A 13,986-nucleotide genomic window follows, 5' to 3' on the forward strand; every position below is an offset into this window, starting at 1 on the left:
TCAAGGACTCTATATACATCTCGTTCCCAGGCTGGAGTGCCCTCCTTCTCTCTCTGAACTTCTCGGAGAGTGGGAAGCGTTCCAGCCGTGTCGCCTAAGTTACAGGCTAGACCAGTAGCCTCTCGGTTTTCGGAGACTCTCTCTCTCTCTCTGTTTCGTTCGATTTTGTTAGCCTTAATTATATTATATTTGTGTTATCTTGTATTTCGATATTCATATTTAGTAAAATAAGTTTTTCCTCCTTAGATTGTCCGCTGTTTTATCCACTCGCCCTTTTCCCCTCCTTTCCAGGCCCGGGGGGGGGCGTGGGGTGGCTTCCCCTGTCACGGGCATAGGTAAATCTAAGTAACCCGTGACAGATTTTTTGGTGGAGAATGCGGGCATCAGAGCTTTTTAGCTTTTAGACACACAACTCTGCTCTTGCTCTTTATAAAAGAGCTTTCGTTACGGGCGTGTTGGGAGTAGTTATCTTTCCGTAGCTGCTCACAGAGAACGTGACCTTGAAATACCAGACAAATTGTCAACATAGGGCTGCTGCACTTCTCAGCATCTGCTATCTAACTTTTGTGTAGAAAACAAAGGATTTTTTCTCCCTTCAGAGCAAAGCTAGCTAGCTCTGACTTTTACAGAGCCTGCCAGCTATGAATCCACTCTTCATCCCCAGTTGCTCTGTTTAAGGGATTGAAGCAATTAATGATCTTCTTAAAGTATTGTGTCAACTATTAACACCATAATTTGGTGTTGTGGAAGTTGTGCAGATATATAGCCTAATAAGGTGGATGACTGATGGAGACACCTGCCTGGTACTTTTACGAGATGTGGTATGGTCGATATTTTGGCATCTACACCTCAGATGCAATTGTGAATCTTACTAACACTTGCATCCCAGATGGAAACAGGCATTTTACAAATACTTGCATCCAGATGGAACAGGCAATTTTACCAACACCACCATGTTTAATTCATTGTACAGCTAAAAAAAAAACCTTTTTTATTAGGTTGTACCTCAGATTCGACACGCTTTCAAGTAAATGAGATAGGGTTTCATACTGCCCTCATGTTAAATCACTATCAATGCCGATGCAAGTAAATGTTCCATGGGCCATTGCTGTCTATGCATATGCGGAGCGCGTCCAGAACCAGACGAGAGTGATGAGGCTGGGATGGGAATACTGGAGGTATTGGAAAGATCTTAGAAACGCATGGTGGACGCGCCGCCAGTGTGCATAGGGATTCACTCTTGAAACACCTAAGGGGACCCTAAGGAGAATAAAGTGAGTATTGGGTCGAGATCTATAGGAGGTAAACCTTAATATGTGAGGTTTGGCTTATGCAATACCGTGCTTTGTATCATAACTATTCTGGAGAAGAGAGAGTTTCCGATCTGAGATTCAGCCCAATAATTCTGATCAGTCACAGGGGCACAGTAGCAATAATCATTGCCCCTGTGGAAGGCAAAAATGAAACGGGTGTCCAATCGCTCTAGAACGAAAAGAGGAGAAGCACAGGGGGGCTGCAGAAGACCCAGGTGCCGGCTTGGAGCAGTATCCGAAAAAGCAAAGGCAAAAAACCAAGGGCCATGAAGAGGCTGAGATGAGTCGAGGAAATCACCTATTGTCGGACCTCTGAAGCTGACTGAGAATCCAAGGCTGCAAGAAAGGAGTTCACACGGCGTCAAGATGAAGGTAATCGCTTGCTTGGTTGCTTCGCTGCTCGGGCACAACGGGACCAACGCTTGTCTCTCCCTGTCACGGGCATAGGTAAATCTAAGTAACCCGTGACAAAAATGCATACAACCTGTGGACCCCACTATCCTTTATCTGTCTGTATGTAAACTCCGTTGTATTCTGATTAATGATACACATATTGTGTAGCCTTTTGAGGTACTTATACTGTTCGGATTATTTGGATAAATAATTATGTCCAGTAGCGACATTGTTCCTATCGTTGTCTCAAAGTTTTTTCCACCTAACTGAACAGTTGAGTTTGATGTTAGCTTTTACCCTGCTGATGCCTTGATCTCATGCAGAACAGCAGTTTCTGAACTATAGTCTAACAAAAATTGGATTAAATGGTTGAAAGAAGAGTTGGAGGAAGTCATAAGTTGTTAACTTGAAATTATCATGATAGGCCTTTTTTATATATAGTTTGTGAGAATTTCATTTCTGATGCTTTTGCTTGGCAAGAACTTTTGTGAGAAGCTGAATATTTCACATTTTGCTGGAAAATCCAGTTTTACATGGACAGATTTACATAGTGCAGTGAAGGGCTGTGCAGGGTTTACCTCCACAAACTCCAGAATCTACATCTGTAAGAAGCTTTATTGGAGCTGTTTGTGTTGAGGATTAATATCTAGAAATCGGAGTTCAGTGCAACATTGCTTAAGTATTTGCACTACCTTCCCCTGCAGGTCATAGATTTGACTCAGATATTTCTCCAGAGATTATTTTTAGCGTTCATGCAGTCAGTTGCAAGGGGTATAACTCAATTACTTTCATATATAGATTCACTACTTCCAGTTCCCGTTTGTTATTTTGGTAGAAGCTATAGTGAGACAGGAAGACAGCTGACATGTTGGAAGTTCATTGTGGCTGCATCTTTGTATCTGTACTTTTATATCTGCACCTGGAACAAACCGTAAGAAAAATAGATAGGACTTCATGTGACCGTGAAGCAAAAGAGAGGAAAAGAAGCAGAGAAGTAAAACAACTTTTTGAGGAGATTTAGAGTATAAAGTTGAAAGATGAACAAGAAGGAGAACAAAGACATCTAAAAAGAAAAGAAAAATGAGAGAATGTGGGTTTGGTTTTGTTTTGTTTTTCAAATTCTCTTTCTGTATTATCCTTTTGATAGATCACCAAGTAAGGGAAAAAGGGCAGATTTTCAATACATGTTATGTGGTTGATATTTCATTTGGTATTTTTTAGAGAACTTGTGGAATAAAAGGTAAAGTCATTCAAGGTGTCTATATCTCCTGCTGCCATTATAGAAAAGGGTTGGCCCAAACATAAACATTATTTCTATGAATAGATCTTTGTTCTATTTTTGTTTGTTTAAACTTATTGTGTTCTGCTTTAGAAAGGTTAGTGTTTTATAAATAATATTTTGGGAACTAACAACCTAAAAGTCATTCCTGTGGTGTCTTTAATTTAGTTCATTTAAATAGGTGGTTTAAGCTTCTGATTATTTTCCAGGTTATTTTTGTGATCATCTACTAGCCATGCCAATCAGAATGTAGTGTTTCTTAATGCCAACTTATCTTTGCAGAAACATCTGTGCTACTATAATTAATATAATTTTAATATTTCCATTTAAAATCTTTTTGGCTCAGTACAAATAATGCTACACACAACATAATGAGAAAGAAGTGAAGCATTCAACAAGAGAAAATTATTCAAATCAAATTAGTAAGTTAAACTGTTAGATTGATAAAAATATTCAGCTGTGATTTGGTCATTTCTAATGCATGCATGTGTGGCTGTTTTGTTTCCATGCAAATCTCAGTGTATGTTTGAAGGCAGCTTTTGCCTTGTAATGAAAAGGCTGTTTCATACTCCCTGCTTATTTTAGCCTTTTCTGCTCTCCAATAAGCAAAAGTTGTTTTGAGATTGTTAAACTTTTGTACAAATGTTGATACACTGTAGAATCATAGAGTGGTTTGAACTGGAAAGTGCCTTGAAGATGATATAGATCCAGTTTTCTACCAGCTCAGGCTGCCCAGAGCCCCATCCAACCTGGCCTTGAGTGTCTCCAGAGATGGGGCACCCACATCTTCTTTCTGCACCTATGCCAGTGCCTCATCACCCTCACAGTGAAAAGTTTCTTCCTAATGTCTGGCCTAAATCTTTCCTCTTTTAGTTTAAAGCCATTTCCCCTTACACTATTACCATACTACCTGATAAACAGTCTTACCCATGTTTCCTGTGGACCCTGGATAGGTTCTGGAAGACTACTGTGAAGTCTCCTTGGAGCTTTCTCTTCTTCAGACTGAACAGCCCCAACTCTCTCAGCCTGTCATTGCATTATCTTCTCAGTTTGTTTATGCACCTGGGTCCTTGGGTGGTTTGGCAAGAATGTCCCAGCTGAAAACTGAAGTTCTGACATTTTAGCATTTAGAGGTGTCCTCATAATTTTGAGGAAGCAGTATCTACAGTATAATAGTCAGAAGTATGCTCGATTGTTCTGTTGAAAAGCGAAGCATCAAGGACGGTCGCATTGATTTCCTTTTTGTGAATACTGTCAAGCCAGTTCTGTTGGGAATGAATAAAAACAAAACCTGTAGGAAAATTTTGGTCTTTGAAACACAAGTTCAGTTTTAACCACAGTTCAGATTCAAAAGGCATCCTGGTTTAAATAGTAACTTGGTGAAACTATTGTGAAGCATGAATGCTTTCAGAGAGATCAATGAGGCTTGATGGCGGAGTTATGGAAAATAAAATTCCATCCTTAAAAGTACTTGAAAATTATTCGAAGGCAAAATATGTTAGTGCTCACGGATCTTGTTGACATAGCAGTTAGTACTCACAGATCTTATTGACGTAACAGTTTATTGTGTCGGTAACTCGTTCAGAGAATGATTTTGACACTAACCAAGCTTTTGAAAATTGTCTATTTTGAAGAGCAACACAGGTGTTTTTGTAGGATGCTGTATAACTGGAGACTTCTGGTTATTAATGGCCGTGTAGAGACTTTGTTCCTCATCTGAGGAAGATGTTTTTATATTTTATGAACGTAGGAATGTTTCAGAAATATTTTTTAAGTTATGCTGTGTAAATATAAAAGGGTTAATAATTTATTTCCTACTCTAAGTGTTATTATTTTTTATGACATGCATTTGAAATTCATTATTAAATATACAAAGAAGAAAAAGTCAATCCACAAACGATACTAAATTGTAAGCACCTGTTTGGTTTTTTTTGTTTTGTTTTGTTTGTATTTTTGTTATGTGTTGAAATGTTATGAAGATATTTTAAAATACTGGGTTTAAAACTTCCATCATGTGATTTCATTAACAGCTGCATGCATCTGCTTTTACATCTGCTTTTACCCATCAAGAGAAAGATACTTTAAAACACTGTTAGAGAGGACGAACTGACAAAACATGTTCTCAACTGACGAAGTATGATGAATGAGTGACCATTCTCTTTAATTAAACTTACTTGGCAGTGGAATAAAAACACAGGCTTTTATCTTACAGACAGTATGGCCTCTGAGATGCGATGTCACGCATCACATATTAGTGACCATAGAAAAAATAGCAATAGCATAGCATAACATCTGTTGCTGACTTTGTTTTCTTCTGTCAAGAGATAATGAAAATGTAAACAGTATAAAAGTGAAATTGATAATTAGATATGTACTTCAAACTTCTGACCCAATCCATTGTCAGTCTGGTTGTTTATACAGCTTTGTTTTTGGACTACATACTGCTTTTGAATTGGGAAACTACTTTTGGTTTATCTCTACTTATTAAATCTAACTTAGTATGTTTCAAATTGATTTAGTGTTTAAAATTATATTCTTACATTATTTTCAACTCATATGAAAACATCATGTTCAAATTTGCTGAGGTCCATCACAAGTTAGAAATGAAGTTAAAATCAGATTAAATGAGCTGTGGTCTTAAAAACTGGATAAAAATATGGCATGCAATTTCTGTTCTTCATGTAAGAATGAATTGTTAATATTTGCTATTCTGAAAAGGAAAAAAAAAAAGGCTTTTGAATGATTTCCTATTTTTATTTGAGATGAGTTTTAAAACAAGTTTTTCATCCTATTTAAAGTGTTATGACCTGTTTTTGCTGTTTGGGTGCTTGGAGGATTGTCTTTTTTGTGTGTTGTGCCAAATTGCCATGCTGTGTATCAAAACACTGGGTATTACTATTAGAGACACTGGGCCTGACATCGCATGCTTTACTCTAATGTTGGTGTACAAAAATGGTTTGGTAAGGCTGGCAGTGAAAGCCAGCTTGAGTTGCACTGGGAGTATCCCATTATCTGAACTTTACTTAAGGGCCACAGCTACTTTAGTGGAGATGGATTGTCTTGTTTATAGGAACATTCTAAATCTTATTCCAGGTTTTGACTCAGATGAAGAACTTGGGCCGTTCTGTCATCATACGCCGTTTCTAGGTGATGATCTGGGATTGATGACTTTATATTTTGTAAACTTTCTTTAATATTTCCTATGTTTGCACGTTTGCATGATAATGCAAGCTTTGGGTCTGTGGGGTGGTAGAGCAAGGGGAGAAAAGGCAAGGCAGGCATGTTGTCAACAGAATTTAAGCAAACCTAAGGACTTGGATTTTGTTTGACGGAAATAAATGAATCTCCACAGAATATGGATTGTATTTTTGTAGAAAGCAAATTAAATTGTAATGAATGCATAATTTACTCCCATTCTGTGCAATTATGATCTGCATGGCATAGTTATATTAAGTGATAACTGAGTTATTTTGGCAACCACACTGTATATCCATAGGTAAAACCTGTGCTTGTTAGATTACACTCCAGTGCAATCCAATGTAGGTGATTGTGTGCCTTTGTAATATATATAACAAAAAAAAAAAAAAAAACCCTCAACTGCTAAGAACTAGTATGAATTTGTTGTTTTTTTCCAGTCTGCAGATTACCAGAAAATTCTTGAGACAATATTAAACAGTGCAAAAAAGTACAAAATGGGCAGTAGAGATTTCTGAGGAATCCAAGGGCTCTAAGTCCATGGAAAATACGAACTTTTTCATTGAATTCATACTGAGTGTTGTGGCCCTGAGTTCTCAAGTGGTTTTCTGTGGATTTCATCAAGACCAATTCACTGATCATATCAACCTTAACTGGTCCAAACAGATCTGAGGTGCAAAAAATTTGCTTTGAGGTTGCCTTTGGATGCAGATGTGGGGAAGCCAACTAATTAGAATGCACTTTACATCTGCTGACTATCTTCAAAGCTGTGATGTAGAAACCTACATCCTTTTGATGAACTGAGCAAGAACAATGGCTGTAGTATAGCCTTTAATTTTATATATATATATATGTATGCATATCCAGCTTAAACATAACTTTACATTACTTTTTTTACAGATCAGAGAGTAGCATCTTTTTGTACCTTGGATGGTATGCAGCACGCTCAGGGTTTGGAAGGAACACAAGAATTACCTTTGGACGAGAGTCCCACAGATGGGAAAGATTTTCTTGAGGCTGCTGGGTATGTCAAAACTACAGCACATTTCTTTAAAACTAAACAAAGCAAAAAAAGTAGCTTTTTTTTCTCCAAATGTTGTTTGTTACATATCCTCGTAGTGGGTGTCAGCTCTGCCCATGGCAGTTGGTTTGGATCTAGCGGATAGTTAAGATCCTTTCCTACCCAGAGCATTCTATGATCCCATGATTCAATGAGGGAAAAAGAAACCAGAGGAGTATAGGAAGCAGAGCACCACTGCTCTGAAAATATGCAATTTTCAAAATTGAATCTACTACTTTATTATTAAATAAGCAAATAAATAAATAAATAAATAGATAAAAAAGGGTAGGAGATATACTTGGATATTTGCTTCAAGGTCAGTGTTCTGGAACAAATGCTGTAATTATTCTGATGTTACCTACCTTTTGGCTATCAGCAGTTTAGCATTTTGTTGAAACTGTTTGAAAACTAATACATTATAAGACCTGAGGAAGAAAATAAGACATGGGATGGAATTCTCTCAGTCCAGTTTATGAAAGTTAAGAATGTTTCCTTACTGCTGTTCAACTGACAGATTTTAACCAAAGGGGACTGACAAGTTCTTTAACTTCAAAAGTCCTCTCAGTGGCACTGCCTTGCATAATAGTTGCCATAAAGAATTAAAATCCTAGCAGTTCCTTACAGTCCTAACTTAGGTCATTAATTTACTGGACAAGAACTCCTCCTCTGAGTTTCAATCTACCGAAGCGCACACAGTTCAGCTTGTGTGAACACTGCCTTCGTCTTCGCAGTATTTTTGCCATGTGTGTTACTGTTAAAATAACAAACAAAAAAATAAAAAGAAAGCAAAAAAAAAACCTTTCTTTGAAAATGTCTCTTAGGGTTTTCCTTCAAAACATGTGATGCTTAATTGTCTACTTGAGTGTTTCGTTACTTCATAGCAGAACTGTTGCTTTGACAGATGGCACCTTCACATTACTTTTGATAAATGTTGTTTCTTGGGATTGACCTCAGAGCAGTTTAATCTAGGAAATATGTAGCATAGCCAGGCAAAATTCTCTCATTAGAATAGTACAGGTATATGCAGAGTTTAACCAATTAACCTGAACTGATCTATCGCACCTCAAACCACAATTTTTCTCTGTGCTTCTCGTTTGCAATAGTAGTTTGTGTTACATTCATTTCTGTTTTTCATCTGAACTGGTAAAAGGAGCTCAGCTCAGTAGGATGCAAGACTCTTATCTGCAGCTAACATTTCAGATCTAGGAGGAAGTGTTCCTACTTATTTTTTGCACGTTCAAGGAAAAATTGCTATCATTTTTCATCTATGGGGAGAAAAATAAATCTGAAACTGCAACTGGGGGCTGCAGGAAACTTGCATGCCAAAACTGCCCAAATTCTTCACCCTCAGTGATCTGAACATACTCCTGTCTTCTCTGTTGTGGGAGCAGATTCTGTCCGTTAGCTCATGTTAGAATGGAAGCACGTCTTTGATCAGTTTTACTCTTCAGTTGCAGGAGTGGAGGAACAGGAAATGGAGAGATAAGAAGGGGCTTAGTCTTCTTGCTTGTTAGAATGTCACATTTAAATTTGAACACATTTTAAACAAATTAACCTACCTGATTAAATACATTGATTTCCATTACTTCAAAGTCCACATCCTTCACCAGTTAGTGATCAGCAAGGACTGAAGAACGATTTTAAAATGTTCATCTTTAAACACTGGAAAATGACTGATTTTTGCACTTGCTTGAAGCAACTGATACAGCTCTGCAAAAACAAAATTGCACTCTCTTCAGATTTTTTTTTCTACACAATAATTCATGTTATGGCTAATTTCACCTCTAACATATATGAAACTCTCCCAGTGTTCAGTTTCATACGGGAAACAGGAGCTATTCTCAATATTTTCCCCCAGTCACGCATTTGATTAACCTGTAGCAATATTTCATATGTTCTGACCTTTAAACAAAATATTTGTCTCCACGAAGCTGTGGGTTTATCTTTTGCTGGAAATGACACAACTGCAGACCAGACAAAAGAATTCAAACAGCTCATTTAATTTGCAAAAATTACTGCTGCAGCTTGCTTCAGATTAGTACAGTCCTTATCTGAAAGCAGCTTGTTAACAAATGTGCTCAGCATAACATTTACCAGCAAGTTTGACTTGCAGTGGGAAGGTATATGCAAATAATACCTGAAATATTCCTTCTTAAAATCATTTTAATTTCTGAGAGTCTCACATGAGAAGCAGTGTCATATTTCAAATAGCATACAAATGGGTCTTCCACTGCTGCTGCTTTTATCTTGGTTTCCCCAACTATCCCTAAAACGAATTGATTCCTCTGCTGTCACTAGAAGTCTTATTTTGCAGAAGCAGGTGGAGAAAACAGGGGTTAAAATGTTTTTAAGTAACCCAGAGTGAAGGTAGTGGTTTTCTTTACAGGGAGCATGCTCCAACTACTCTGACTGGAAAAGTTAACCAGCTGGAAGTGATCCTCCGGCAACTACAAACTGACCTGAGAAAGGTAAGATTGCTATTGATGTTATTGCTCTCTCATTTTAATAGCTAGATTTTTGTGTGGAGTTCAAGTAGGGCTTGTAAAAAGTAAGTTAAAATAGGTAACATAATGATGATTATGAATGATGGAGCCTAGTGATAAATGTAGGAGTGGCTACACAAACAAGTTGCCACAAGGCTTACTAGTTTGCAGGTCACTGACTTCTGCAGAATAAATTATCCTACATACTGTCATACCTTAGATAAATAATGTACTTTATCCCTGTCCTGTGAAGTTTCAGATTTAACGAAGGACAGGGCTACTGCTAAGCAGGTAGCACTCTAGATTTGTCCCCCTTCTTGCCTCTCGTGTGCCTCAGTCATGTAACAGTGACTTGATTTATCTCATTTGCTGTAATTCCTGAGCTGGGAATAATGCCAAGGACTGGTGGAAATGAGTCTGCTTTTGGTCAGAAAATAATTATTATGTGAAAGATTTTGAAAGTAAATAATTTTCTTCCTTCCTGGGCTTTCACATATCATTTATAATACTCGGAATCTTCTTATTTTTTTACTCCTTGAATTTTTGTGGAATTCAGTGAATTTCTATGAGTTTGAAGTTGAAGTAGCATCTAGCTTTCTTTTTAGCTTGCATCGTTTTATCTCCAGAACAACTTAGCAAGGAGGAGTGAGGCACTTGAAACATATTCTTGGAATCAACTTACAGTTAGCGGTTGTCGAAATGGATTAGGGTGCTCAACAGAATATAGCTGAATGGTTTGCACAGAAATATTAACGGTAACAATAGGTGCTTGAATCTTGACTGCTTACTTCCTTCAATTTGTATCTTTCTTAACCAGGAAAAACAGGACAAAGCAGTTCTTCAAGCAGAGGTACAGCATCTGAGGCAAGATAACATGAGGCTTCAAGAGGAGTCTCAAACAGCAGCTGCTCAACTGAGGAAATTTACAGAATGGTTCTTCAATACGATAGACAAAAAATCCTAATGGCCGAACCCCTAGAAAATACTTACTTGGAACAGCTGTGATGTAGCAGCTGTATTGTTTTGAATTAACGGGGTAATAATTTCACTGTGTTCACAATCCATTGTAGGTGTTTCTGCTACATTCTCAATCCAGTTTTATTCATTTGAAAAGGAGAGAGACCTGTGGTAACCTGTCTTTAAACTCGTATGAAGAAAGCAGAGAATAGCAGATATTTGTTTGTGTGAAGATGAATGTAAAAAAATTCCTAGTGTCATTTTAGACATTTTTAGAGGATGCGCTGGCTAGGGCTTGCCTGAAGAGGAATATTTGGGATTTTAGTTCCTGCATTTCAGGTGCACTGGTGGAGATGTTAAAGCAATTTACATTAGCTTGGGCTTCAGTATTGTAAGATAAAAAGAATAACCAGACGTATACTTTAATGTTTAAAAGGTGCTCTATTTTTTTGTATGTACAGTAGTTTTATTTCCACAGTCCACATCATCATAGCAATAAGAATGGAGGTATAGTGAATAGTCAAAAAGCTGTGTTTATAAAATGTTAGCACTGATGTGTTTAACACTAGTTTGGATGCAGATACATTAGAGATTATTTATTTGCAGGAACAAATGGTGCCTGAATATAAACAGTGTTCTGATTTTCTAAAGATACACATGCCTTGTAAATGGCTCACTGGGGTTAGCCCACTCCCAAATTCTCTTACTTTTGTATAGTTGATGTTCAGCTAAACAGTTATACTGCTTAACCATTGGAATCATATATGGTGTGAGCCAGCCAATCAATTGTACAATGCCAAATTTGTTTATCTTTGTACAGAAGCTTTGATCAAGTGTCTTGTATTTAACACCTTTATTTAAGCTTATTTAACCTTAAATTGTTGATTTTATAAAGTTTGTTTTATCTGCACTATGGTGAGGTCAGTTGGTTGCAAGTTGTAATATTTTTAGCTTGCCAAGACTGTACTGAGGAGTTCTAGAAAATTCTAACAATTGGATGCTGCTAGTACACAACTGATTTGTTTGTATGCTTTAACATTTTTAACTGTTTAATTTGAAATGAACATACATCCTGCTTTTTTAATAAATGTTCAAAATCTAAACCTGAAAAAAAAATTACTTTATCTTGTATCATCTACAACTACTGTCATCACTAATAGTTCAGGTTTCCTTTCAGCTCAGTCTATGTTCTCAATCTGGAATCAGTCCAAGCTCCCATAGCTCTTACAATCCCTTATTACTGATGAGGGATTGTCACTATTATCAGAGTTGATTTATTTCGTGGATCCTATCCTATAACTGAGAAGGTAGCTTCATAGGTCAAGGAGTAGAAGTTATTTTGACTGTTTATAGGCATTCATTAGTGACCGATGAGAGAAACTGCTTTTCACATAAATATGTTCTAAAGAAAAAAACTAAAATTGAAAAGGTGTCTAGCTTTCCTGTATTATTTTATGCTTATCAAAGCAGCAAATTACTTCCATCCTCCTCTTGTGTCTGCAATTGAAGATTTGATTGCAGTGTTAGCATGTGAGATGTGAAAGTAGGTTGATGATAGCTTGCACTACTTTGTTCCTCTTCTTTTGTAACAGTTTTGTGTGTGATATTGAACTATATGTACTAAGTCTGCTCCAAAAAAGTAGAAGTTTACAAAATGAAATGAAGCTAATAAGAACCCTTGAAGTTATCCTTCTGAAAGAAAAAGAAATCATTCAAGATCATGCTTGTATCCTGTTTACATTTCAATGGCTGAGTGCATTCAGGCAGACCTACAGAAAATTGTAGAATTGTTAAAATATATATGCAATTGATGCAAATAAAATTCTGTATCCATTGTTAGCTTATATTGGCTAAGAAATGTTTCATAAGACAAATGTATATTCCTGATCTAATGATTGTTCTGATTAACTGGTCTTAGGAAGAGTTACATGGGCAGTAAACCAACGCTTTGATATCTTTATATTCAAATGAAAAAGTCTATTTTGTCTTTGTATTTTTCATCAAAAACTCTGACTCTTACATACCAAAGAATTCATTAAGCTATATCAACAAAGAGTAATTAAACATGGCAGTCGTGTGTTACACTAGATTCTAATTTAAACACCTTACAAGAGTCATTAGCAAATCCATCTGGCTGGAGACCTTGCCAAAATAGCAGTGCTGAACAGCTCGTGCAATTTGTCTGTGAACATGTTTCTGTGAGGACTGGTTTGCCCTCTTTGAGAAGCCGTGTTAATGGAAGTGAGCTGGAGAATAAGCTTTGTCTGAAGGAATGCTGTTAGGTTTGTGTGAGATTTTATAGTCCAATATTAATTTCAGTGTTCATCTCTGTCTCTCAATTATTGAAAGCAGGCATTATTTTAATTAGCTGTGCAGAAGGGATTTTCCATAGTTATTTTTCTCCTTTTCCCACCAATTAAAAATGTTTTGTTTCTGACAGTGGCAGAAAACCTTTCCTACAGATCTCTTACTGCCTTTGCTGACCACTTCCTCAGAAAAGTAGTTTTGTCAGAGGTGTGTTCTTCTTCCTCAAGTGTCTTTTACTGTAGGAAGATGTTTTGATAACATGTGAATTCAATATTTATTAGGGATCATAATACAGATTTGGCAAAGAGTATTTAACTGGACATTTCAGTTATATGATTTTTTTTAAGTATAATACTCTGAGACATTTTACTGTTGGAAATGCCTGATTTAAATACGTGGAGAGACGAAGACTTAAGTCAACGTTAGCAGCTAGTTTGAAACACAAGAAATATTCACACTGTTGATAACACAAGCTTTAGAAGTGAGAGGAGATCACTCAGACTCTTTGTTGTCCGGTCTCGTGACTGGGCAGCCTTTGGTGGTTGAAATCGTATGTTAGGTTGGCTCTGGTTTAGTTTTATCTGGTAAGATGCCAGGCACTGTGCAATAAATCCAATCCATATGAACCAAAGCGTAGTAAGTGGGGATGGTCTGAAAATTCACTTCAAAGATTCTTTTGTGTTCTGAACTGAAACAATAATATGGAAGTGATTTAGATGTCAGAGAAGTCTTTTTAGCACAGTAGGCCATGCTGTGAAGTATACCAAGATGCAGAAACTGAACCAACTCGGGCATTTACTTCTGTAGAAGGGAAAAATATAAATTGTGGCAAGATTACCAAATGTTCTATTTCTGCCTTAAAAATGACACCATAACTTATATATAGATCCTTATTCAAAGGGATCCATATTGAAACTTGTCACAACATGGACTGTATTTTATTGTGTATAGATCTCTTTTCTGAGATCACTATTAACAAAAATCAGGGCTAATTTTTCT

General features: G+C 36.8%; 1 protein-coding gene across 9 annotated transcripts in view; it reads left to right on the forward strand.

The window, feature by feature from the left end:
* SIPA1L2 (signal induced proliferation associated 1 like 2) overlaps positions 1 to 12,526 on the forward strand; it is a 131,000-nt gene extending 118,474 nt beyond the window's left edge. For 6 of the 9 annotated variants that reach the window (XM_032443332.1, XM_015857870.2, XM_015857869.2 and 3 more), the window contains 4 exons: positions 6,079 to 6,132; positions 7,081 to 7,204; positions 9,627 to 9,708; positions 10,541 to 12,526. In XM_032443332.1, the coding sequence (XP_032299223.1) occupies positions 6,079 to 6,132; positions 7,081 to 7,204; positions 9,627 to 9,708; positions 10,541 to 10,687 (407 nt within the window). In that variant the 3' untranslated portion in view covers positions 10,688 to 12,526. The remainder of the gene's footprint in view (positions 1 to 6,078; positions 6,133 to 7,080; positions 7,205 to 9,626; positions 9,709 to 10,540) is intronic. The other 3 variants (XM_015857876.2, XM_015857872.2, XM_032443333.1) reach the window with 1 other exon arrangement.
* The last annotated feature ends 1,460 nt before the right edge of the window (positions 12,527 to 13,986 follow it).

Source organism: Coturnix japonica, chromosome 3 (genome assembly GCF_001577835.2).
Source record: "Coturnix japonica isolate 7356 chromosome 3, Coturnix japonica 2.1, whole genome shotgun sequence".
Taxonomy (NCBI): Eukaryota; Metazoa; Chordata; class Aves; order Galliformes; family Phasianidae; genus Coturnix; species Coturnix japonica.